The sequence below is a fragment of the Vulpes lagopus genome, chromosome 8 (genome assembly GCF_018345385.1).
Source record: "Vulpes lagopus strain Blue_001 chromosome 8, ASM1834538v1, whole genome shotgun sequence".
NCBI lineage: Eukaryota > Metazoa > Chordata > Mammalia > Carnivora > Canidae > Vulpes > Vulpes lagopus.
The window spans coordinates 39,763,638-39,791,525 of NC_054831.1; the positions used below are offsets into that span (position 1 = coordinate 39,763,638).

The following is a 27,888-nucleotide window of genomic DNA, read 5'->3' on the forward strand; positions in this document are numbered from 1 at the left end:
GGAAATTCTGACTGTCTTATTCTTGGAGTTGTGACTTCTTTCTTTTGTTGGAATAATACATTGTGTGAACTTATGTGCACTTTTTATGTTGCAAATTTGTGTATTGGACATTTTATCTATTCCTTGAAGAAGGTTGAGAGCTATCTAGGGTGTTGTAAAATCAGGGTAGAAGTAAAGTAGGTTCTCATCATTTCACTGGCAAAAATCAGATTTATAGCTTTTATTTTACCTAAATCTCTGATGAGAGAGCTCTTAAGCTCTCCATCTGTATTTGTATAAAAAAAAATTTGTAATTTAAAAGTTTTATCTAATAAAGAGTAACTTATTTACATTTTTTTGCAATAAAACTTGGTAAAATAAATAATTCATCTCCAATTTTTTAAATTTTGAGAAATTGACATTTAGGAGTTTTGGTTCTTTTTTTTTTAATTTTTAATTTATTTATGATAGTCACACACAGAGAGAGAGAGAGAGAGAGAGAGGCAGAGACACAGGCAGAGGGAGAAGCAGGCTCCATGCACCGGGAGCCCGACGTGGGATTTGATCCCAGGTCTCCAGGATCGCGCCCTGGGCAAAGGCAGGCGCTAAACCACTGCGCCACCCAGGGATCTCCGAGTTTTGGTTCTTATACTTAACTTTTGGAGATATTTTTGTATGTACCTGTATTTACAGGACATAACTAGTACCCCATGGGGGAATTGCTTGGAAAAACTTAAGCATAGATGTTGAAGCTTGGTTTTATTATAAACTTTTTACTATATTCTAACTTCAGTCAGTAGAAAACATGATACCTCCTCCCTCTCCCTGCCCCTCAAAAGGGGGAAGATTTATTTTAAACATAATTGTGTAAAGTAATCCTTTTGTTTTGCTATTTCAATATTTTGACTTTTATGACTAATATACTTACATGCTTTGTAAGACAAAATACTATTGCTTATGTTCATGAAATATTTCTGATTGTAATGGATTTACCTCATGGTTTGAGCAATTAATACTAGAGAAAGCTACTAATTAAAATTGTGTGAAAATTAGCTAGGATCAGTGTTAATCTTTTAAAGATTAACTGAGGATGTGTATCATTATTTCCCAGGGTATTTGTAAAAAGTAAGAGACCAAGACCATCTTAAATCTGCCATTCCAGGTGCTCACCCATGTATCCATGTCTGTTTTTATACAGCTTCTCTGGTAATATTTATGTCCATTCCTGGTTAAGAACCAGTGCTTTAAGAGGTTAAGGACAGTGGAGAAGAACTAGTCCTTTTTTTTTTTTTTTTTTAAGATTCTTGAGAAGAATCTCTGTCATTCTTGAGAGACAGAGAGAGGCAGAGACACAGGCAGAGGAAGAAGCAGGCCCCCTGATGTGGGATTCAGTCCCAGGACTCTGGGATCACGACCTGAGCCAAATGCAGATACTCAACCACAGAGACACTCAGGCGTCCCTAATCTTTTTACAGTGGGGTAGAGTAGGACTTTTTCCTTTCTCTGATACTTTCAGTTACATATGTTTATAATTAAAAGAAAATATTAATATATTGTCCTAAAATTTTTCATTTTTTTGGAATTTTGATATTATTATGGAACTGTTAATGTTCATGTGAATGTGTGCTTTTTATAATATTACAAAAAAAAGTTATAGGTAGCAAGGATCTTAAACAGTTTAATTCATTTCCCTAGCTTCATTTCCCTCTTTAGCTAAACCGTTTGAAAACCTCTTAATTATTTTAGAAGAATAGTCCTTACTTCCCTTGGTATTTCAGTTCATTTCAGAATTTAGTAATTCTTACTCTGCATTCCATTTGCGGAGTTAAGGCTTTTTCTTATCAGGGCTTTTATGAAGTTGGGTAAACCTGTCATTATCCTCTGAAGGATGCTTCATTAAGAAACTTAAGATTCCTCTTTGCTCTCTTCCCTTCACTCCACGCAAATTGATGAATAATCCAAATTGTAATTTGCATATGATATCTCTGATATACACTGCCCAAGTCCTAGACCAGGCCATGATCACCTCTTAAATAGCCTAATTGGTCTATCCCTGCAGTTCATTTCCCACTTAAAAGTAATATTAAATATAAATGAGGTCATGACTTTCTAATTGTTAGTAGAATAAAATCTAAGCTCCTAACTAGGGCTTAGATGATTTGTGTGCTATATACTTCCCTAATCTAACCCTTCCCCTCTCTTCTCTCAGTTGTATATTCAGTTTCAGCTATGCTTGCCTTCCTCAGATATGTTAAGCTTCTTTTTAACTCACGCTTTTTGCATATGTTGCTTCACCTGTTCTTCCTGTGACTTATTCTTTCCTTCTCTTAGGTGTCAGCTAAAATGTCACAAAGAAAGGTCTTTGACTAATATAAAGGACATTTCCCACCATTATTTTCCATCCTCTCCTGTTTATTTCCTTGTCAGAACTTATTACAATTTGAAGTTTTGTTATTGTTTAAATTAGGATAAGTAGTTCTCTTTATGCTCATTGGAATATAAACTCCCTTGTGGCAGGAACCATGTTTAGATGCTAAATGACTAATTTTAGAATTAAAACAATTGAAGATTACTATTTAAAGACTACTGCTTTCGGGATCCCTGGGTGGCGCAGCGGTTTGGCGCCTGCCTTCGGCCCAGGGCGCGATCCTGGAGACCCGGGATCGAATCCCACATCAGGCTCCCGGTGCATGGAGCCTGCTTCTCCCTCTGCCTGTGTCTCTGCCTCTCTCTCTCTCTGTGACTATCATAAATAAATAAAAATTGAAAAAAAAAAAAAGACTACTGCTTTCTTTTCTGATTAAATAAGCCTCATCCCTTTAACTCTACCGCATGGAGGACTTATTCTCAAATACACATCCTACTTGAGAACATGTTTTTGAACATGGTCAGCTTCCCACACCCCCCCCCTCGCTTTGCCTTTGCTTTGGCCTTACTCTGCCTGGAAGTGTCTTCAGTTTCTTGAGATCTTGTCTATTTTTCATTGATTAGGTCAAATGCCTCGTTTTCATTCCCCAAAGCCATTTCTATCTATCTGGTCATTCTTCTCTGTGCTTCTATAGTGCTTGAGTCTCTCATACTGTATTTTTACAATTTTGTCTATGTTTTGGGGTGCCTGGGTGGCTCAGTTGGTGAAGTGTTCAGCTCAGGTCAGGATCCCAGGGTCATGAGATGGAGCTTTGTGTCTTGGGCCTGAGGCTCCATGCTCAGCTGGGAGTCTGCTTGAGATTCTCCCTCTCCCTCCTCATTCATGCATGCAGTCTAACATTTTTTAAAAAAATAAGATTTTCTCTGTGTTTTATGTCTGTTTTTTCCACTAAAGTTAAATGCTTCTTCTGGAGTCATTTTTAACATTTTATCTATTATTATTATCTCACATGGAGACCTATGGTAAAATTTTAAATTGGAAAATTTTGAGCACTTTAGTGGGCTTTATTTATGATGGAGTGTAAGCTTCATGAGATTGGGAGTGGGTCTTATTTCTTAAATTCCTGGAACCTTGCTCAGTGCCTGGTCTCATACAGTGGTTCCAGGAAGCTTTCATATGTAGTTACATATTAATCTGTAGTGCTTTCAAAATATAGCTCTTTTCCCTATCCACGTCTAAGATTTACTGAAATCAGAAACTACACATTTGGAGCAGTGGCCTTTGTATTAAAAATTTCACAAGAGATTCTGATATCTGACCTTCTAAAAAAGTTCAAAATGCCAGAAAATTTGAAGAAAGGTGAAATTTTATCTGATTTGAATCATGACGTCCAGGTAAGGAAAAGTTCATGGAAAAGGAAATACTTGAGATAGGTTTTAAAGGATTGGTAGGGTTTCTTTAACATTTAAAAATAGTTGAGAATCTGTGAAGGTTTTTTTTTTTTTTTTCTGTTTCTACCAGTTGAATGGTGTAAATTAGAAATGCTCTCAGTGAAATTTTTTTTAAGACTTATTTATTTAAGAGAGAGAGCATGCACACAAGCAGAGGAAGGGGCAGATGGAGAGAGGGAAGCAGACTCCCTGCCAGTCGGTGAGCATGATGTGGGGGCTCGAGACTAGGACCTTGGGATCAGGACCTGCGCTGAAGGCAGATACTTAACCAGCTAAGTCACCTAGGCACCCCACAGTTAGTGAATTTTCAAAATCAAATCATCCTGATAGGTAAAGACTGAACAGATGTGAAGAAATCTCAAGTGTGGTACTGAAGCATTCTAGTTTCTCTTGGAACAGGGGTTACCCTTAAATGCTGATTGTGAGGAAGTCCATGGAGTTTCCTTGGAGAGGCTAGGTTAGGGCAGGGTGTTTTTTGTTTTTGTTTTTAAGCAGCTGGCACTTTGTTGTTTTGTTTTTTTGAAAAACAAGCTGTATTTATGGTACCAGTGTGCAGTGATTCCACATGACAATTTTAAACACGACTATCATGAGCTCGTATGGATAATTCTCTTTTTCCACCTTAGGCTTTTAGTTAGTGTTTTTGTTATGTAGAGTTTTTCATGTATCTTTCCAAAGAAATATCTTTAAAGTCTGTCATTTGTGTAATGTGTGTGATGTGATATTTCATCTCTGAAATATCAGAAGAGTGAGATTTCATTTTAAGATTAAAATTGCTAGGCAAGGGGTGCCTGGCTGGCCCAGTCAGTAGAGCATGTGGCTCTTGATCTTAGAGCCTGAGTTAGAGCCCCTTGTTGGGTGTAGAGATTACTTAAAATCTTTTAGAAAAATAAAACTGCTAGGCAAGTGGAAAAGTTTAAATTGGGCAGGAACTTGAAAAAAATAATGAAAAATGGCACTGAGATAGAGAGATTTTCCATGTATTTAAAGTACCTGGTACCTCTCTCTTAAAATCCTTACCAGTTTTGTTTGCCATTAGTTCTCCAGAGTTTGGCACATTGTTTTTTGAGAGTTATGAGAATGTGGAGAGAGGAGACTAGTAGTGGATAAGACTGGAAGGGTAAGGTTTGGAGTACTGATAGCGAGAACTTCCAGCTCAGCGGGCATCAGAAACTGAAGGCTTAATTACCATTTCTGTCCCTAGGGGACCTATGAACCAGGAATACCAACCAAGCCTTAATTAGAGCTTAGAACAGTGGTTTTCAAATGTTGTTTTAAAGCAGCAGAACACTTGTGAAGTCAATATACAATCTCTGAATCTAAAGTTATATAAAGTCAATAAAACTGGTATCAGAGGGTCACATTTTAAAAATTTATTCATGTAGTTATTCAGTGGAATAACAAGTCTATGTGGTACTTTGTTGAGCACAATATCTTGAAATTGGTGGGTTAAGGATAATTACTCTTTTGTTCCTCAGTCTTCTGTATTTTCTGTCATATAGTAACATGAGAATCATAATTCACACAAGTAAGTTGTGTACTTGTTTTTCAATTTTGTATCAGTACTTGTGCAATTAAAGAAAGATTATTGCAGAGTCACTACCTTCCTAGATTGGGGTGGGGGGTGACAGGAGAGAGAGGCTTTGTTCTGGGATCTCAATGAAAATACTGTAACCCAATACAAACTAAGTATGTTGATGATAATCACTAGTATGCTAAAAATGAGTGCATACTATTTGGACCTGCGTTTGTGATTTTTTTTATTGATTTAATAAATACTGAAAGAACAGATAAAATAATTTCAAATCAAGAATTTGCACAATCCTGAAACTTTTCTGGAATCCTAGGGTTTTACTTGATACAGTTCAAAAACCACTGGCCCAGAAGGCCTATTTTTCCATAGGAGGGAACTTACTGGTGCATAATTAAGGAAGCTGGGGGGCTGGAGCTTTTCTCAACTGAGCTGCTTCATATGAACCACAGAATACAGACAAATGATTTGAGTGACTATTTTGTGAATTCTCCCAAGGAGAGTATGCCACAAATATCGTTCATGATGTGCAGTAAGTGTCTTAGGGCTCAACTCTTTCTCTGAGAATGGCTGGGAAAGTGAGGAATCAGTAAGACTTTAAATTTAAAGCCAAAATAATGAAGCAGAAAACCCTACAACTTACCAAAGTGTCAGATGCTTATATGCAAATGAGCGCAATTTTCAAGGCAGTATATCTGTATTACCAGTTTTATCTCCATAAATCTGATCTCTCAGGCACTGAGATTCTTGGTTTGAGAGTCAAGAATTTTCATATTATAACTTGGAAATGACAGGGAAAGATTTTCATTCTAATTTTTCTTCCACACTTGAATGAATAAATAATAGAATTTATAAATTTAAAAAATGAAAAGTTTTATTGGTCGCCTTCATGATTCTTTCTGAAGACAGTCTTGAGTAACGTATTTGTTTTATGAAAATCTTTTAATTTAATTCACGTGAAAGGACAAAAATGACATTTCTGTGTTCTGAAATTAGCTTGAGCTCTCTGGTTGCATTTCTTACTGAGTTTTTTGCCTCCCTTTTTCATAAATAGCATGATACTGTAGACAAAACCCCTAACTCCTGAAGTGGAACGCCTCCCTAATTTTGTTGTGGTATTTCTCAAAGCTCAGAGGCTGTGCATGTTGATTTTTTTTGGTTTTAGAAATAATAGGAAAGGCAACTCACAATTGCAAGTCTTAAAACAGAACATGTTACTCTTTTTATCTTTTGATTCAGAATATTTTCCCCAACTAGTGAGTGAGGACCTTGTATTTAAGGAATTATGTAATACTTTGCTAGTTTTTTATGTATGGCATTAAGCAAAGCTACCTTCTTTGAGACATATATAGACTGCTTCTGGGTGGAGACATTTAATTTCCCCCTACTTCACTCTTTTCTTTCTCGCTCACACACACACATGCACATGAAAAGTAGTTCTTCAGAGATTAAAACAAAAAAAACCCAACAGCTTTGGCCTTTGGAATACTTTTCATTTATATACCCTGTAAATTTCTTCTTGAGTGAGAATCCATATGGTTTGTGTGATAGCTTTTCATATAAGCTTTTTTTTTTTTTTAATCTATTTAACATTTCTTTGCTGTAACTGAGTGAAAGCTTTAACCAAGACCTGCCTATGGCACATAGCTGCCTTCAGTTTATTGGCTACTTCTGTAGTTGAAAGGAAGTTGAACTATTTTTTGGATCCAATAAGTTGTCCTTTCCACTTGGGTGTTGAAAGAGCTTATGAGCAGTAGCTGTTCTGATTTTTGTTGGTTGTTTTCTCTAGGGAACAAGCTACCCTCTGAGTCAGCACTGGACTTGAAGATAAATCCTACAATTCATGAAACTGACTGATTCGACTAAAGGATGGATAGTTTGGGCAGCGTTGGACAGCTCTATGAGGGGTCTGTTGGTTTAACTGAAGGGATTGTTGAGTTCAGCAACTTTTAATTCCCCTAATCATAAGGGGTTGCTGTTGTGAAAACAGGGTTTGTGAAGGAATCAGTTCTGGCAATTAACATCAATATCCCTATTGACTCCGTTTTCATTTTATCACCACACTTCATGGAACAATTCTTTATAGAAATTTTACTGCTATTTGTTGCCAGCAAGAATTAGTATGCCCTCAAGAGGTCAGCATAGGATTTTGCTGAATCCAAGTACCCTTTTTTCACATGGGGTTATAAACATTTCTTTCAAGTAAACCTTTTGGCATTTGGGTTGTTTCATCTTTGCAAAGGTAGTTGCATTTGTGGCGTGAAACTTTTAGGACTAAATTGAACTTAATTTGATTAGTGTATATTTTACTGGATCTGAATAAATTCTATTTTGGTTTATGGTCAATATTGTGATATGCTTTTTATAATTACCAATTTTTACGTTAAAAAGTACAGTATGTTTTGGTATCAATCTTCGAGGAAATGAGAATAATTATAACATTTAAATAAATGGATTTTAAAATCTGAAACAGTGAGTGATATAAGCTACAGAAAGGAAGTTTTTCTTATCCTAATATTCTAGGCCATAATAAAATATGCAGGAATAGTGTGGATTGTCTTTTTGGAGGCTTTTAAAAAATAGGGTGTGGCATGTCATAAGGAATATTTTGACCAAAGTACATCTGTGCGGTAACACATATAATCTTGTGGTTTAGGATTGCAAATATATTTATTTGAGTCAATTGTAAGTTAGCATGATTTAAAATATATAAAATAATGGGAATTTTACCTAGTCAGTATTTCAGTTGACTACTAAATATCCTTTATTGTTTAAGCTAGAAGTGCAAATCTATCATGTCAGAGTTTGGAAAATTGGGCTGTAGACAGTAAGCTTTAATACAGCTCAACTTTAGGTTCATTATTATTTTGACCTTAAGCATGATACTTTTAATTAAGAACATTTTTAGCCAATTTTGATAACTATTTGCAGAGCTTAATTTGATAGGATGATGAAATTATTATGGGGAAAGAAGTATAAAGCCTGTTATCTTAGTTATTACTTCCTAATTCTGTGCTTTTTTGGGTGCTGGTTTGTTTTACTTTGTACAGTGTATTTAAGGATTAGATCCTCATTTAAAATATATACATGCCTGTATGATGGTTGTCTCAGTTATATCTTTATTTGAAAGTTTTCTTACCTCAGTTTGTGGCTTAACAGTGATGGTAAAATGTTTCCGAGTTAAAATTTAGTAAAATGTTGACTTTTTTTACTTAATGGCAAAATCTTGAAGGATTATTGCCATCAGTGCCCTTGTTTGGCAGAAATGTAATCAACCGTAATCTAGATTTACCATATTTTCCTGGATTCTTAGATGCCATCTATTATAAAACGTACCCTATCAATTTAATAATAACCTTTTAGGAGGGAGAAAAATTAATGTCATTAGATACATAAATTTTAAAAAATCTTTAATAAAGAAAATAACTCAAACATCCATATTACTAGGATTCTTCAGAAACTCTGAATTCTAATTCAGTCTTTAAATTCAAGGATCTTCTGAATTACTCTTGTCTGTAGCAGTCATACGTGACTTAATAGTTACTTGTTTCTTCTCATAGTACCTAAACCGTTAGGACTGATGGTATAATTTTGAGACTTACTGTAGGATTCCAGAAACTTTAATTGATTAATGATTTTAATTAGTTGGTACTGTCCTCCCCTCCTTTAATATTTTATATTTGATAGGCAGAAACTTGGCAGTTTTGCCTTTAATCATGTTTTCTCTTTATACTATAACTTTTCCTTTTAGGTACATTACTTTTATATAGCCATTATTTAAATTTAGGTAAAATCCAACAGCATGAATACTACACTGAGCTGTATTCGCCCTCAAGGGGCCTAGATTCTAGTTTGAATACTATGATCACTGAATTTATATGACTGAACAAATCACTGAGCTACTCTGGGCCCAGTTGTCTGATTTGTAAAAGGAAAGAAAAAAAATTAGTCTACTTCTGGCTTAAAAATTGGAAATTATAAAATATTCTCTTCAGACTATTGATGAGTTGATGAAGTAGATTCTTATTTATCTTTAGTAGATAATTAAATGGATTCTAATTATCTTTAAAAAGATAATTAAGAGTTTAAGGGTCCCTCAGTGAGGTGATTATCATGTAAAAATATTGAAAAGAATTTTTCTAAATTTAAGATTTTTAAGTTTCTTTTATTATAAGGCAATATAGATGATGACCACTTTAGTATTTGTGCAAACAAGCTTATGCTCAAGTTTATTCAGAGTTTTAACTTACAAGAAATTAATTTTATTTCAGGTAAAATTTTTAATTATTCAAATAGCTTTTTTATATTTTCTAACTGGATCAAATAATTGTATCCTGAGAAAAATTTTAGTTCACATTATAATGCATCACCTATAATGATCTAATTGCCCCTAAAACCATTCTTAGCACCTTAATAGGCTTTAGTTGATTGACAGTATTTTCTCTAAACTTCACATTGCCTTTTGGTTTTTAAAAAGTTATTTTATCTATTAAAAAGTTGAATCATAGTGTTATCTTTTAAAAAGCGGCATATGTGTATGTGCTCTGTTACAGATACACATTTTTCTTAACTATAAGTATTTTTCAGGATTTAGGATGATTTCTTAGGTTACTTCCCAGAACTAGAATTTCTGGGATAAAGGCTGTGAATAGTTTTTAAGCTACTAAAATTGAAAGCAGCTGCTTTTATGATGCATATGCCAAATCATAACCTCAGAGTCCAACAGTTATTTATGAAGAATAAAGCTTTGTTTCATATCCTTCTAACGTTTAAATAAGTAAACTTTTTGAATGGCTTCTATAACTTTTGTATGCCAGAGCTAAAATATGATTTAATTATTGATATTATGAAGTCTTTTCTATTTAATGTTACTAGCTGAAATCTTATTTTAAGCCATAACATTTAGTGTGTATATGATAGTTAAAATACTTACAGATAGGAACTGATGAAGCACATAGGTTCAAATCCTTTTTCTATGAACTACATTCAATTTTTCTTTGCTGTATTTCCTAGCCATGGAGTGTATGTCGCTAATATATGTAATCTTTTCTAAAGGGATATGGATAAAAAGTAGTGAAATTCTTTTTTTCTCCCGTTCGTTCCCTAAAGCATGTTTAGATAGGAAAAACAAAACATTTGCTCTTGTATTTTTCTCTAACAGTATTCATTTTACTATTAGAGCAGAGTTATGAAACAGTGGTGACTATACCAGACACAATTCAAGGTGTCTGTGCAGAAGTCAGTTAACCTAGCAGGCTAAAGACTCCTGTCTGTAAGAAAAGCCTGCTTGTAAGGGTTGCCCTTGGCTGATGTCTGGGAACTTGCATTTGAAGAATGTTCACATTGTTCCCAATTGATTAGGGTAGTTTATTGTGCCTAGATTTTTTTATGTAAACAATTTGGTTTATGCTACACACTTGTTTCCTTCTGGAAGTTTGGAATTCTGGTGTGTATTAGGCAGAAGGTGCCTATACTCAGTTCCTTATAAAAACCAAGGGCATGGAGTCTCTATTTGGCTTTGGGCACATACATTGTACACATGTTATTGGAGGAATAGGAAGCTGTGTGAACTCTCATGAGAGGAAGAGAACCTAAGGAAACCTGCACATGAGTTCTCTGGGCTCCACCTATGTGCTTTTCCCTTGAGATCTGGATGTGTATGCTTACTACATTGCTGTGATAAATCTTTACCATGAGTGCAACCGTATGCTGAATGAATCCTTTGAGTTCTAGTGAATTTCTGAACATGGGGGTGGTCCTGAGGACTCCCTAGTCAAGGCTTTGTTACTAAATTTATGGAGAAACTAAGGATTATATTTTAAAGCAGCTCTATTTATACAGTAATTATCATGTGAAGAGTTGAGTGCATTTCTGATGTTGTTCTGTAACTGTTAACATTTTATTTGAAAAAATTCTATTCAGTAGAAATCTGTCCTGCATGGAGTATAGTTAGAGTATCTTGGGGTTTTGTTTGACAGGTTGCAAATTGCGGATAAACAAATTGCAAGTATATCCATGATATCCAAACTTTTAATTGTTAAAATGATTATAATTACTTGAATTTCTTTCTCTTTTTGCTAAGAACAGCTAGTGAAAGAAAGGAACAAGAAATAGAGTTTGTGTCTGAAGCACTGAAAGAGCCAAGTGGGGGAAAGTCTTCTGAACCTAACTTCAGAGTTGACCTTTTATACCCATCTTTTAAATCATCAGCAAAGTCAGAGAAAAGATTGTATTATTAGTATGTTTAGAACCTTGTAGAATTTAGGAGTAAAAGCTTAGTGTCTGTGGTTTGGGCTGTAACTGTGCATCATTTTATTTTAGGGAGGTGGTGTTATTGGAGAATTTAGTTTAAAAAAATGAATAAATTAGGAAATGTATTTTTAGAAGTAACTTTGTTTTTTGTACTACTGGATATTATCACATGAATTCCTTAGTATGATTTTGTCTTGAATGAGGCCCCAAATACTGACTCTGTTGCTAAGAAGGTAATGAATGCTGCTTCTGTTTGTCTTCAGTTTAATCCATTTGTTCAATATCAGATACTTCAATATCAGATGTTTAATAATTTAAACATTCTCCTTAATATAGTCATACATGACCATTTATTATTGGGGATTTAATTTGGTTATTGGAACTTTGTTAAAATTATTATTGTAAGCTAGGTTTACCCAAGCTGCATTGACCTGGAAGGAGTAATGTTAGAATAATCAGACTGTTCTATAAGAAGAATGCCCTTCACCCCAAATTCTTTCAAATTCCTCTTTCTTTCTTTCTTTCTTTCTTTCTTTCTTTCTTTCTTTCTTTCTTTCTTTCTTTTTCTTTCTTTCTTCTTTCTTTCACAACAGTTTATGGCTTGTTTCACTAGCGATGGTCAACATCTATGTCACTTGATAGCATACACCTTGATTTTTCCCCTCTCAACTTCTTGTTAAACTTGGGTAATTCTGGTGATGGCATTCCCCTGATCATGGTTATTGCTCTATTTAACATCTTGGTTGTTAGTGTCACAAAGATGAAACTTGCACCTCTGTATATTTTCAGCAGATTTCTTGTGTGCTGACAACTGTACTGTGACAAAGTATAGTTAAGAATACAGAGAGGATTAACGTACAGTTCTTTCCTACAAAGAGACAAGTCAAATTGTGTGGTACTTGCTGCAAAAGATAAAATCCAAAATGCATTAGTATGAGGGTGGGGTTTAGAGTTTGGTGTTGGCAAGGAGGGTTATTGATAAATGTCCCAGAGGAGGAAGGAGTTTGGGAGACTTGAGGATTCGTGAGGCAAGACAGTGCCTTCAACAGAAGTTGCATTGAATCTTTGGATGAATTGAAGAGAATCATTACATCTTTCTATCTATGAACATGGACTCTCTCTCTTTTTCTGTCTTTTTTCCAGGTCTTCCTTAATGTCATTCTACAAAGTTTTATAATTTTCTGTGTTCAGGTCTTACATATATTTTGTTAGATCTTCTGAGACACTTTGTAGGATTTGTTGGTATTATAATTGGTATCTTTAAAAAATAAAATTTTTGTAATTAATTATTTCTAGAGTATAGGTAATGTGATTGACCTTTGTGTGTTGGTTACTTTGATATTTCTAGTATTTTATAGATTTTTTTTTTTTAAGATTTTATTTATCTATTTATGAGAGACACAGAGAGAGGCAGAGATGTAGGCAGAGGGAAAAGCAGGCTTCCTGCAGGGAGCCTAAAACAGGCTCCAGGATCACAACCACTGAGCCACCCAGGCGCCCTTATTTTATAGATTCTTATATGTGTGCAAATAATGATGTTTTTTTCTTTTCTTTTGTAACCTTTCTTCTGTTGTTTTATTGCAATTGGCTAAGCCTTTAACATGATATTATTTAAAAGCAGTCATAAGTGACATTTTTGTCATATTCTTGATTTTTAAAAGGAATGTTTCTAATGCTTTCATATTTAGGGAGACCTTTACTCTTGGCATCTCAGATGCATTTGTATCTGAGTAGACACTTTTATTTTAATTTCTCTGAAAGAAAAAAATAATTCTTGTTTTTTCCTGGAACAGATTTAAAAGAAACCTTACCATTTATTCATGAAGGTTTTATTCTGGACTTATGTGGGTCTAAAAGATGGACAAGACAAAAATATCCACTTTTATGGAGTTCACAGCTTTTATTTTTCATTTTATGACTTTGTATTATGTACCATTATGTCAATTAAAAAGTCTTAGTTGATAGGTATTGCCAAATTGTTTTCCAAAAGATTGTTATAACTGATAATAAATGTGTGTGACTGATTTTATGCACCCACTTTTTAAATAATTGCCTAAATGAATTTTTTAATCTATGCCAGTCTGACAGGAGGCCAGTGATAATACTGGTTTTAATATGCATCTCTGATTGTCAGGGAATAACAGCATCGTTTTTACATATTAGATGCATTTAATTTTCTTGTCTACAAACTGGCTAGTATGTAATTTTTCCTTTTTCTGTTAAGAACTGTATTAAGCTGAGGAACCATTTTTTAAGTGTTGGAAATATCTTTTTTTGCTATGTAGGAAATGTATTTTTGAAGAAGTTAAATTGGCATTTTCTTTTGACTTTTGCATTTTGTGTCTTCATAACATATTTTTAAAAATATTCTTTTCAGTACTTTTCTTCTTGAGCTCTTAAATATTTAGTCTGCATATTTACCTGAAATTCATGTGGGTAAAATGAATGAAAGGGCCAGTTGCTTTTATCTGTTTTATCTAAATAACTATCTTTGCTTATATCTGTATTTGTTCTATCATTTAGTGACAGCAGTCAGTTGTCCTGACTGCGGTCCTCTCCTTCCCTGAAATTTGAAATGCCACCTTTATCTTATTTTTTCATATGTATTTGAGGTCAAGTTTTGTGCCTATTCTGTTGTATTGACTCACTATTTATGTGAATCTTTATCAAACATTTTTATTACTGTAGTTTTCATCACTTCTGATCTTATTTCATACTTTATTCTTCCTTTCCTTTTTCTTTATTCTTCCTCTGTACTTAACTTTCTTTAATAATTTTCCTGGCTATTCTTAATGTTTAGCTTTCCACATAGTTATAATCGGTTTGGCTAATTACAAAAAATTGCGTTTGCATTTTATTGAACTAGCATTAGTTAAGGGTAGAATTGAAGTCTTTATAGCAAGTAAGTATGAGTATTTATTTCCTTTTGTTCAAGTTACCTTTTGTTTCTGTTAGTAGAGTTTTAACCTCTTATTATAAGCCTGTATTTCTAGGTAAGTGTATATCTAGATTTTTATTTTTGTTCGTTGGTTGAAGTAAAACCCACAAATCATTAAATTCACCCTTTCAGAGTATACAATTCAGTGGTGAATGTGCTAACATATTCACAGTTGTGTAGCCATCATCACTATCTAATTCTACAACATTTCTTCACCCTAAAAGGAAACTTCATACCAGTTAGTAGTTATTCCCGATTTTCTCCATCCCTAGTCCTTGGAAAGCACTAATCAACTTTATGTCTTTATAAAGGATTCGCCTGTTCTGGACATTTCCTATAAGTAGAATCATACAGTAAATGGCTTTTTGTGTCTGGCTTCTTTCATTTAGCAGTGTTTTCAGAGTTCATCCATGTTATAGCATTTATCAGATTCCCCCATTTTATGGGTGAATAATATTCCATTGTGTGGATGGATCAGATTTTATTTACACATTTATCAGTTGATAGACATTTGAGTTGTTTCCATTTTTTGACTATTATTGCATAAAAACGCTATGAACATCCAAGTACAAGTATTTGCATGAACATATATTTTCCATTCTCTTGGGTAACGTACTTAGGAGTGGAGTTGCTGGTCATACCATAACTATACTTAACAATTTTAAAAACTGCCAAACTGTTTTCCAAAGTGACTATATCATTCCCACCAGCAATGGATGAGGATTTCAGTTTTTCCATTTGCTCTTATATTTGTTATTGACCTTTTTTTAAAATTGTAACCATCCTAGTGTTATGAAGTGGATTTGTAGTTGTGATTTGTATGTTTCTAATGACTAATGTTGAGCTTTTTATATGCTTATTTGCCATTTGTATATCTTCTTTGGAAAATGTTCAAATCCTTTGCCTGTTTTTTAAATTTGTTTTTATTGTTGAGTCATAAGAGTTCTTTGTATATTCTGCCTGCTGGCCCATTATTGAATAGGATTTGTAAATATTTTCTCCCATTCTGTGGATGGCCTTTTCACTTTCTTGATAGTTTCCTGTGGAGTATAAAAAGCTTTCAATTTTGATGAAATCTAATTTACTTTTTATTGTTTTGGTTATGTGTGCTTAGGTGTCTTATCCTAAGAAACCATTCCTTAGCTGAAGTTCCTGAAGGATTATGCTTGTTTTCTTCTTAGAGTTTCATAGGTTAGCTTTGTTTAGGTTTTTAATCCATTTTGAGAGTGTTTTTGTTTTTTTACACAGATTTATTTTAGACAAAAAGAGAGTGAGAGCAGGGGGAGAGGCAAAGGGAGAGGGAGAGAAGCAGATTCCCCATTGAGTGGGGAGCCTGACACAGGGCTCCATCCCAGAACTCTTGAGATTATGACCTGAGCCAAAATCAAAAGTCGGACGCTTAACCGACTGAGCCACCCAGGCGTCCCTGAGGTAGTTTTATATATGGTGTGAGGTATTGGTTAGATGTTATATATATTATGTTTCGGTTTTGCATAGTGGTCACCCCTAGACTTTTGCCATGCATGCTTTGCTAAGTACGAAATTATTAAAGAGGAAGGAGGTAAAGATACTTCATAAGGATATTTAATGATTTTGTTCCTTTTGCCCCCTTTCAGTGTAATAGTTCCTAGAATTTCTTTCTTTCTTTGTCTCTCTTATTTAAATTCTTAAGAATTTTGTTTTATTTATTTTTTTTGTTAAAAATTTTATTTATTTATTCATGAGAGACACACAGAGAGAGGCAGAGACATAGACAGAGGGAAAAGCAGGCTCCCTGTGGGGGCCCAGTGTGGGACTCAATCCCAGAACGCCAGGATCACGCTCTGAGCTGAAGGGATATGCCCAACCACTGAGCCTCCCAAGCGTCCCTTTTTAAAAGAATTTTAATTGTACTTTGACTTGAACCTATTTCAGACTTCTTGTTTTTTCACTATCAGTGGTTTTCCAAATTTATCCATACATTATTATAGTCTATGGTTTTGGGGAGAAGGGGTTTTCTCTATACCAAAGTTGATCATTTCACCAAGGAGATGTGAGTGACAGATTCTAAAAAATGTCTTCGTATTCCTCCTCATTTGCAAATAAATAGTGTATAAACTTTAAGTGACAATTCTTTTTCCCTTCTTACTTTGATTATTTCATTGTATAATGTTGCTGATGCAGCCTCCAGTTAATGTCATTGTTTGTCCTAACCACTTTTCCTTATTTCCCAAGTTTTATTTTTAGGTAATTTCCTCAGTTACTTCTCTGGTTTACTTTTTCTCTCTTGGTTGTGTCTACTTTGCTATTTAATTCATCTGTTGAGTTTTTTTTTCCCTTTAATTTCAATGATTATATTTTTTACTCTCAAAGAGTTTAGTTTTATTTAAGAAGAACAAATGTTCTGTTTTTTTCTTTTTATGTTTGTCCTTTCTCTCGTGTCTTCAATCATTTTAGTTTCAGTTTTATATCTTTTATAGCATTCTGTTTTCTGAGATCCCTTTTTCTCATGGTATTAATTCACAAGTTTATTGTCCACGCTGACCCTTACTTTGGGAGTTCTTTTAAGTGGAATTGTTTTTCTAGGGAGAGATCTTGTGTGTTCTGGGTTGTAGAAGCATTCACAGTTGGTGTTTGCTTCACGCAAATGTCCAGGACAGTTCAAACTTTGTTAATTTTTCACTGAGATTCCTGTAACATGAATGAAGTCTCCTGGGAATTTTCTCTGCTATACCTGTGTATAGTACTGGCATGGGATTCTTTTCTCTCAACACAGCTCCAGCCTTCTCCTTTCCTCCATCTCTCTTCCACAAGTAAACTTACTTTTTGCCTCTATGGGCTAGTAGGTAGAAAGAAGTTTTCTCATCCTACATTCACTGATGTTGCACCTTTTCCAGACTCCTTGGCTTCACACTGAAATTAGAGTCCTAATCTCCAGGTTTTATGGGCTGAAGGCCATGTTTCATATTCTCATGTGGGCATTAAAGCCTCAATTAGCCTAGATTTTTCCTCAAACTTTCCACAGTATTACCTCTTAATTCCAGTTTTTTCTTTAATTTCTTACTCTTGGAGTTTTTGTTGTTCTTTTTTATCTCAGCTACATTTTAAATTTGGGTTGTATCATATCTCTTAGTTCCATGTATTCACAGCATTGATAATGGTTGAGGGGAGGGTATCTTGTTAGCTCAGTGTTTCTTATTTCCCAGAAACAATATTGCCCTAACTGGTTGTTTATATTTAGGAATGCTGTTCATTTAGTATATCCTAATATTGAAACCATTTGCTTTAGGGAATTATGTCATTATTTACAAGTGTCTTTTTTGTTAGTTTTCGTAGGTTTTTCAGGTATAAAATCATGTCATTCAAAAACACTGATACTTTGTAGCCTTAAAGGTTTTTTTTATATCATTTCTTATATTTTGTTAATTGCTCTGGTTAACTCCTCCAGTGAGCATCTCTTTACTGTTTCCTCCCTTCTATTTGAATTGGGATACATTTAAGAAGAGATTTTTTTAGATGTTCTGAAACAATTAATTTAACATATACGATTTAAGTATCACAGTTTGAATATTCACCTAATAAATTATAGTGCAGTTATGGCATAAGATGTCAACAAAATGTCATTCTAAGAATAAATTACAAAAAGTAATGCCAAAAAAAAACAAAAAAATGTAATATTTCTAAATCATCTTTTTTTATTTTTTTTTATTTTTAATCATCTTTTTTTAAATACAATTTTTCATTCTTCCAGATTGTCTCTTATAGTATCCTCAGTGGTTATTATATTTGCTTAAGTGTTCTGGTGGGTTGAGTACCAGTTAAGAGTAGGGTGTTGATGTTGTAATTACCACAAGTAGCCCTTATCCCCAACATAAGGAAAAATAGAACTTATAAAGCAGTATTTACATGTGAGAGAAGTGAAATCAAGTCTCATTTTAATTCATCTTTATTTTTAACTACTCATTTCTGTAGTATGGTTCTACTCCTTTGGGCTGTTTATAATTTAGTGTTATATATAGGCAGTTGACATTAAGTATGTGGTGGCTGTTGTCTTCACAGTAGTTAGGTACAAAATACCTCTCTTCGAACAGATATGTGCATATTTTACTCCGTTCTTTAACATGTTTGAGATATTCTGGTGGCACAAATCTGTGCCTTATGTAACTAGGTGTGAAGTTTCAGTAATTTAGGGGTTAATTTCATTTCTAGCTTCCTATACATTTAAATATCCTGTTTCCCCTATAGCTGGTGCTTAATAGTGTACATATTTTATTTTGAATGTATTAAGTAGCAGCTCAGATATATGAACTCAGATTTCAGTGCTGCAACAAAATTAAAAATCCTTAAGAGAAAGCTAGTTACGTTACAACTTATAAATTCTATTATACATGAATTTCCTTCTTAACTGACCACAGTTTGGTTTTGGTAATCTTTTTCCATGCATTCAGGCTTAAAGAGACTCTACCTTTTGTCTTACTTGCACACCTACTTTGGTGTCAGAATCTTTCCCTGCACTCCATGCTGCACTTATATCCCACATGGCTTGATGTGGTCACTAATGCTACTACTATGGGTAATGGATCCCCTTTCTACTTTCTAGTATAAGACATAGGAACTAGGCAACTAGATAGCTTATGGGCTAAGAGCACAGGCTTTGGAATCCAATGAGACCTGAGTTGAGTCTGGATTCTTTTGTTTAATAACCTATATTCGTCCTTATAATTTAAAAACTTTTTAAACGTTTTCTTAGCAGTGAGGTGAATGTGGTATACCTACCTCACAGGGTTGTTGTGAGGATTACATAGACTGATGTATATGAAGTACTTTTATTAGTGCCACATTGGACAGTATTCAAGAATTGGTAGCTATATTTGTTGTTGTTATTTAATTTAAAGGTAGTAAACAAATTTGCTCATCTTTGGTGATTTGGCTTGGAAAGACTTAAACACTAGCTTTAGGGAAACTGTCTTAAATGCATTTCATATTAGGGAAGTGGGGAGTATTTGTCTTTTGAAAATAGTTAATAATTCAATTTTTGCTTTATGGATTAACCTGCAATTAAATGTGTAATATAGAGTTAGAAAAACAGAACTCTGAAACAGTTTTTTGTTGTGCTTTTTTTTTTTTAATGAGCTTATATCTTAATATAGTAGTTTGGCCTCCTTATAAATAATCATTTTTTGAAAAGAGGTTTAGATTTTTAATGTTTTTCTGAGATACCTTTAAGACAAATTTGAGAATGCCTGACTTGCTTTAATGTCAATGCAGTAGACGTTGTTATAGCAGTAGGAGTGTTACATTTGGAGTTTGGAGACTTGAGTCCTGGCTTTGCTGTTGGATTTGCACAAATGTCACTGGTCAAATCAAAACCTCTTCATGTCTGATTTCTAATCTCTGCTATGGTGCTTGTAACTTGACCTGTCTCACTTGCCTAACTCAATCAGTTGCTCAGAAAATCAGATGAAATAATTATGTTAAGGCTCTTTAGAAACTGCAAAGGGCTATCCTGAGTAAAGATAAGGATTATCTCAGTTCTCACTTTAGTTTTGTCCACCTACATCTTTCCAAAAAACACTATTGGTGTTTTATGAATGCCTCAGAATTGAAATTCATGTCCCTGTTAATCGTAGTCTCTAACCAGAGGCATTTTGGTAAACTTTTTCCTTGCATTGTGAGATGGCAATTACTTTAAAGTGTGGGTTTTTAGTCATTCCCCACATGGCCAGAAAACAGTTTGTGGATAAGCCAAGTTTTTCAGGAAGTCTAACTGTAGCTCTAGAAACTCTTTTAATCTCTGCTCAGAACTGATCACCTCCATTAAGCCTTTGATTAATTCTACCTGGTTTTAATTAATTTGCATCCATCTGCATTTATTATGCATGTAGTTTGCAGTATATTAATTTATATTTGAGTGTTTTTGTAAGTCATTTTATATTTTATGTCTTTTACATGTGACCTGGTTTTGTTTTCTCAGCTAGCTTGGAATCTCCTGAAGGGTTAAGACAATTGTCCTTTCCCTTTCTTCACGTTAGGATCATAATAGAGGATGCCCTCCGTATAATGGTTTCTTATTAGTTGTGTTTGGATAAAACTTCTGTTAGAACCTAGTGGCATCAGTTGGCCTAATTTTACAAAGTATGCATTTGCAGAAGTTTTCATTTGTTCTAGTATATGCCTATTTAGAGTTAAAGACAAAAGGCATCAAAACAGTCTATTGCTTGATTAAAAAATATAATGTGTAAGCTGTTGTGTATTTCAGCTAAGACTAGACTTAATTGTTTTGCTTTTTCAACCATTCTGTTAATTGTATTTGGCCAAAAGAAATCTAGTAAATCTCATTAAATAGTTTTATTTTTAATACTATACTACTTTAGGTTAATGTGGTATTTGTGTTGTTAATAGCCATAGTTTTAAATGATTCTTTACAAAAAGGGAATTAGGCCCTTTATGAAAGAAAGGCTTTTATAAAGGCTTATAAAAAGGCTTTTTAAAGAGTCTCAGTTTGTTATTTCTCATTTTTCCATTAAATTAATTTGTTAAATTTCTGATGATTCTTACTATTGAAGTTTCTTGTGTAAACCTTGATATGGAGGAGACTATTCTTGCAATAAATTTCCTAGTTTATTTAGAAATGTCTATCTTTGAAAAAAGAAACATCTTTACATTTGCTTTCATCAGAGCTTTCTATAAAACATAACCAAGATAAAATCATGGCTTTTATTTTTGCACTTGATTTTGCTAAAGATGATGTTTCTTCCAAATGAATGTTTGCATTTTATTTCCAGATGTGTTTCTTTAAAACCAATTTCTCCTCCCTAAGAAACATTTGTACATCTTCTTCAGGAATGTCCTTGTCTGCTGGATCTTCCCCTCTTCATTCTCCCAAGATCACTCCGCATACTTCTCCTGCTCCTAGAAGAAGAAGTCACACTCCAAATCCAGCAAATTACATGGTGCCTTCTAGTGCCTCTACACCTGTTAACAATCCTGTTTCTCAGACTCCATCTTCTGGTCAGGTGATCCAAAAGGAAACTGTCGGTGGGACGACTTACTTCTATACAGACACAACCCCAGCACCTTTGACTGGAATGGTATGTCTGCATTAAAGGAGAAGTTACAGTACTCTTACAACAGTTCCTTCATATTAATGAGATTAATGAGGAGGCTTACCCCCTCTTGCATCTTTTTATTGTGATGTGAAAAAGTATTTGATTTTCTAACTTAGATGATAACTCTAATCTCTTCTTATTGCTTCAAAGTAAACTGTTTCTGTAGTAATAACTTCAGGTTTAGACAAATCTGGTTTTATTCACAGATTATATTCAAGCTCTAGTTAGTACTTCTTGGCATGTTTTGCTTATGGGATTACTTATACTTGTGCTAGTTAGAGTTGACATTCGCTACATTTGTTTATAGGTATAATAGGTAGTTTTGCCTCTAGTCTACCTCTAGTAAGAAGTCTGAGAAAGTAGATGGCTTCCTATATTTACTGAAAGTAAACTGATGATAAACCTTTCCTTCAGATGAGGCAGTGATTTAATCTCTAGATTTCTGGATAGTGGAGATCACACAGTGAAAAGAGGTCTCCAATATGGATTATTGGTAAGGAGGGAGGGAGCCCAGGGGAAGCCCTGATCACAAATGAGGAAAGGGCTAACAAAGGAGGGAGGAGGGGGAAGGGCAGAGAGAGAAATATCTTCATGTTCCACAAATTGTATCTTTTAGCTTCAACTGTTGTGTCCATGTTCAAAATTGTTTAACTAGTATAGTAAAATAAGTAGTAGTTGAAGAGCATGTGAGTTAGAAAGCCAAATTCCATTAAAACACAAGAGCTGATCTAAATTGTAGACATTTGACATAATTATAGATGATAGTTTTAGATGAAAATTATCCTTCGGTTTTAGTAAGCAAATTTTGATCTCACAAGTTAAATAAATGGTTTATTTTGATTAATATTTTACTAAAAGACAATTTGAATGCAAAGATGACTGAGTGCTTTTATGTTTTTTAAGAGTCCTAGTCCTGCCATTGTTTTGTGACTTTTGAATCTTAGTACCTCTGAGACCATTTCCCCAGTTATAAATGGGGATAATAATACCTAACCTCCTTGTGAGAAATAAATGTGAAAACATTTGTAGACATACTTATGAATTATGTAAAATGCTTTTTAAAAACTAATAAATAGCTAATAGTTTTGTTCTGTTTTGTTTTGTTTTTGGTCAGAGATCTTTCAAAAATTATCACAGAACAGCTTGCCGAACAGAAGGTCAAATAATTGAGGTAGAGTAGAGACTTTCCTTGGTTCTTTCAAGTAAGAATTCCATCAATGTTTTACCTTTTTTGGGGGTTTATTATATTTTATAATTATTTATATTTTTATATTTTATCATATTTGTAGAAGGAGCAAATTTAATCTATAAAGAGGTTCTTTTGTCACAAAACTGTCTCAGTTGTTTTTGTAGTGATTATATATGGCACATTTTTACAATGTTTTTACCCTTCACACCACTCTTAAAAATATGCTCATGGTAAACCTGCGGTGGTTAAGCCAAACTGCTATCTGGTGTAAGAAAACCAAGGCAAGAAAAAGGAGGTATTATTCTCCCTACAGATTTAGGTTAAAGGAAACCTTACAGGTATTGCAAAACCACTTCCTGATTGAGATCCAGAGCAAGAGTGATCATCTGAGGGCAGCAGAAATTAGCTGAATTCATTTTTCAGAGAGGGGGAAAAAAGTGTTTCTTTCAGCTTTTAAAATGAAAAAAGAAAACATAGTTTAGAATGTACATTGATTTTTGTATCAGGGACCAGTGAAGAGGAAGGAGAGGCATAGGAAAACAGAAGAAGCAGGGGGTGAAGAAGAGTCCATTTCTAAGAAGCTGGAAGATTTAGTAACTTTACTGTAGTTTGCCCAGAAAGTATTTAAATAGATTGTTGCACCCTATTGTTCACCTAAGCTTCAGGTCCCAGATGGAGAGTTAAGTCAGTTGGTCCTCTTTACTGTTGCAGTTTGAAACCAGTATGTACATAACAAGTTTGTTTAGATTGGCCAAAAAAGCCCTTCAGGGGAGTGGTTCTTTGGGTAGACAAGGCAGTGTTAAACCTCATTATCTGACTAAAGCCAAACACTTTAAATATCTGCTTTCTTCCTCTCTCTCAACTGCTTTAAAAAATATTTACAAACTATATAACACTTCTTCCAAAGAGCAGCTTTGTTCTCTCATTGGAAGTTAAATTTTACTGTATTTGAAGAAATGTTTCCTTGTTAGATTTTTAAATTCATTATTGCAGTATAATATTTTTAAAGTGAGTTCATTTAAAAAGTATACTAATAACAGCTATTCTGAGGTGTTTAATTCACCATCATTAAAATGTATCCATTTATTTACCACTGTCATTTAAAGATTAAAACTTTATTAAAACATTGATAAAGCTCATCAGTTCAGAATAATTGGTTATTACATTTTCCTCCTCCCTGCCTTTTTAGGTATTTCCAAACTATCATATTTACCCTCCAACTGCACCTCATGTTGCTTATATGCAACCAAAAGCAAATGCACCTTCCTTCTTCATGGCTGATGAACTCCGACAGGTATGCTTTCAGAATCCCTGGTGGAAATACTTACTATATCTTGTGCTTTAGCAAACAACTGGAGAAAAAACAAAACTCTTTTCAAATCATATAATTCAATCAAGTATGCTACTAAAGCAGATAGAATTTAGAATTTATTTAAGGAAACCTAATGTTCAAGACAATTGCAAGTGTGTGTTAGGACATATAACAGAATAGCTATCTAAATAGGCTACCTTTTTGCACATCATAACCTGTGCATTGTAAGGTCTCTTTGAAATATATTAAATAAATTATTTAAATGGTTTCTAACCGTCAGACAACTTTTTGCTAATATTATAGGATAAGAATAAGTAGTTTGGCTTAGATGTAAACTCATTTTAAAAGAGCTTAGTATTTTCTATAAAGTAGGTTTTATTAAAAGAATTTCATTTCCTTTTTTTAGGTATACAGCTAATTATTTGATATGTAGAATTTCATTTTATATTTATATTTTCAGAAAAATTTTTATTTCACAGAAGTTGTACCAGTATAGTGTTGATGAGTGAATTGTTCGTCAAACTTAGGATAGGCCTTGAGTTTTCAGCCATAGAGTTAGTTGTGTGCTTTGGATTATAACACAGTCACTTAACCCTTAATTATGGGTAGGTCTATCTAGGACTGGAATTTAGACATTTTATCATTATTAGAAATGTTATTTCATGTTATCAACATTAAAAAGTGCACATACCAAAAAATATTAATACTACATTATTTAGTTATAATAGAAAATCAGATTTCAGAAGCTATAATGTTTATATGTAAATAGACTTGTTTTCTTTTCTTAGGAGCTGATTAACAGGCATTTAATAACAATGGCTCAAATTGATCAAGCAGATATGCCAGGTAAAATGTGAATTGATTCATCTTTAAAGGATATTATTACCTTTACGTACATATTTTTATGCCTTGAACAGCTAATCACTATTTTATGAATATATTTATTTGAAATCTATTTTTGAAGCGTTCCAAGATGCCACTGATCATCTAGTTCATTTCACTTTCTACATGTGACAGTATCTAGTTTGTCAAAAAAAATTAGGTGGTTTTAGAAATCATAGTACTTTACCTCACTGTGCACTGGAGTATTATTGTCTTCTGAAACTCGATGAAATATGGATACTTAAACAAAGGGGGAAGGTAATTATTATTTTTGGAAGTGTGGTATACCAGACAATGTGCTAATTGAATTTTTAATATGTCATACTTTCTTTCTCACAAGCATTTTATGACAGAGACATGAATACCTCTTATGTGTGAGGAAAACTGAGGTTGACAGGAAGGCTAAATAACTTGCCTTTAAGACCAGTGGTCTGGTTGGGTCAGAATTTAAACCTAGGTTTTTCTGTCTGTGCTACAGTGTTTCTTAGAATGCAATTAAAATCTCTTTCCCCAGGGTAGCCCGGGTGGCTTAGCGGTTTAGTGCCACCTTCGGCCCCGGAGCCTGATCCTGGAGACCTGGGATCAAGTCCCACATCGGGCTTCCTGCATGGAGCCTGCTTCTCCCTCTCCCTCTACCTGTGTCTCTGCCTCTCTCTCTGCCTTTCTGTGTGTCTCTCATGAATAAATAAATAAATAAAATCTTAAAAAAAAATCTCTTTCCCCAGCTTATTTGCTATATAGCAAGATTAAATATGGTATAATTTAGCAGAATTATACGATATAATGCAGCAAAATTAGCTGCATTATAAATAATATTATAAATATTATAAATATTATAAATAATGCAGCAGGGGAGCACCTGGGTGGCTCAGCGGTTGGGCCTCTGCCTTCAGTGCAGGTTGTGATCCTGGAATACTAGGATCAAGTCCCACATTGGGCTCCCTACATGGAGCCTGCTTCTCTCTGCTCTGCCTATGTCTCTGCCTCTCTGTCTCTCTGTGTCTCTCATGAATAAATAAAATCTTAAAAAAAAAAATCAGTAGGAATACATTTGCCCTAGAGATAATCTCAAGACACATGGTTATAATCAAGGATTGAGCATAGTTCACTGTGCATCCTCTTGATTGCTGAAGAATTAAAAGGAGTGTGTCAAGCTATCATGCCTTAAGACCAATCTTTTCAGTTTAGATGGACAGAGAACTTATCTGTCACAGCCTTTGAGGTATTCAGGTTGGAATTGTCCTTAATTATTTAATATTGTCTGTGAGGCCCTACCCAGGGTAAAAGAAGAAAAGAAAACTAGGTTGGTTTATTTTTGCCTTTCCATTCTTTATGACTACAATCATGAATAAATCATATGATTGTAGATTAGACATAACTTGAAATTATAATAGAATTTAAGAAATAGCTGGATATTAATTAATTATTATTAATTATTATTAACTGACATTAATACATGTCAGTTAAATTTCTATAGATCAGTAGCCAATAACTTAAATATAATGAAAAGAAAAGATGCTATTTATAGTCATTTAAGGTTATCAGTAGCTAGGAATAAATGCAGCAAAAGATGTGTGAGATCACAATGGGGGAGACTTATTAAGAGATATCAGCTAAGATGAATAAATAGAGTAAAATACTATGTTATATATAGGAAGACATAATGATTAAGATTTTCTAAACTGTTAGGTTTTCTAAACTGTTGCATAGGTCCAATAAAATTGTAATCAAACACCATGAGCTGTTTTTACTCTTAATTCTTCTGACATGTACTTTTTTATGTCCTAACTTTAAGGGCCCTAACTATAAGGGCTCAGTCCCACAAGATTATGCCTACTTCAGATGCCAGCTGAAATGGGTTATCCAGGCTACCCATATTCTATGTGGCCAAGTGCAAATCTGGGGGTTTCCACAATCACTACCACCACTTCCCCATCCCCCCACCGCACTGGTTCAGTAATTTGCTAGAATGACTCACTTTAGATTGTTGGTTTAGTATAGAGGGTGCGACTCAGGAACAGCCAAATGGAAAAGGTGTCTAGGGCAATGTAAGGTGGTGGGTTGGGTTGCGGCAGTGGGGACTTCCATACCCTTTCAAGGTGTGCCACTCTCCTAGTACCTCAGTGTGTTCACCAGCTTGTAAGCTCTCTGAATTCCACTGTTTAGGGTGGGTTTTTGTTTGTTTATTTGTTTTGTTTTTTAATGGGAGTTTCATTGTGAGAACAATTGATGAATTCTTTAGCTTTTAGTGATGAACTGAATCTTCAGCTTTTTTGTCCTCCCTGGGAGTTGGGAAACAGAGCTGAAAGTTTCAAGCTTCGTTTGGTCTTTATTTTTTTAAATTATATTACAGCATAACAGAACTTTTCATACTAGATGATAAAATTAAAGGGCCAGGGCGGGGCACCTGAGTGGCTTGGTCAGTTAAGCATCTGCCTTTGCCTCACATTATGATCCTGAGATCCTGGGATAGAGCCCTGCATCAGGCTCTCTACTCAGTGGGAAGTCTGCTTCTGCCTACCCCCCCACTCCCCCACCCTCCACCCCCTCAGCCCCCTCCACCCCCCACCCCAGCCCCGGCCCCTCCTGGCTCGTGCTTTCTCCCTTTCTCAAATGAATGACTAAAATCTTAAATTTAAAAAAAAAAAAAAAAAAAAAAGAGTAAGGGGCCAAGACTATCCAAGGTACTTTGAAGATGATGGTGGAGAATCTGGGTGTATTGAGGGAGGGGAGGCATAGTTTGAGTCTGTAATAACTAAAATAATGGAGTGATGGCACTGGGTTAGATCAGTTAATGAAACAGGCTAAGGAGAGCCCAGACACATTCTGTGGTAGACGTGGCATCTCAATGGGGAAAGAAGGCATTGGAAAAAATGGTTTTTCTTTATGGTAAAGGAT

General features: G+C 34.3%; 1 protein-coding gene across 5 annotated transcripts in view; it reads left to right on the forward strand.

Moving 5' to 3' along the window:
* Positions 1–27,888, forward strand: part of PAN3 (poly(A) specific ribonuclease subunit PAN3) — a 134,646-nt gene that overhangs the window by 74,145 nt on the left and 32,613 nt on the right. For 4 of the 5 annotated variants that reach the window (XR_005989636.1, XM_041768301.1, XM_041768302.1 and 1 more), the window contains 4 exons: positions 21,342–21,589; positions 22,722–22,778; positions 23,986–24,090; positions 24,897–24,954. Coding sequence is in view for 4 of the 5 variants with exons in the window: in XM_041768301.1 (XP_041624235.1) it covers positions 21,342–21,589; positions 22,722–22,778; positions 23,986–24,090; positions 24,897–24,954 (468 nt within the window). In the remaining variant the exon portion in view is untranslated. The remainder of the gene's footprint in view (positions 1–21,341; positions 21,590–22,721; positions 22,779–23,985; positions 24,091–24,896; positions 24,955–27,888) is intronic. The other variant, XM_041768304.1, reaches the window with a different exon arrangement.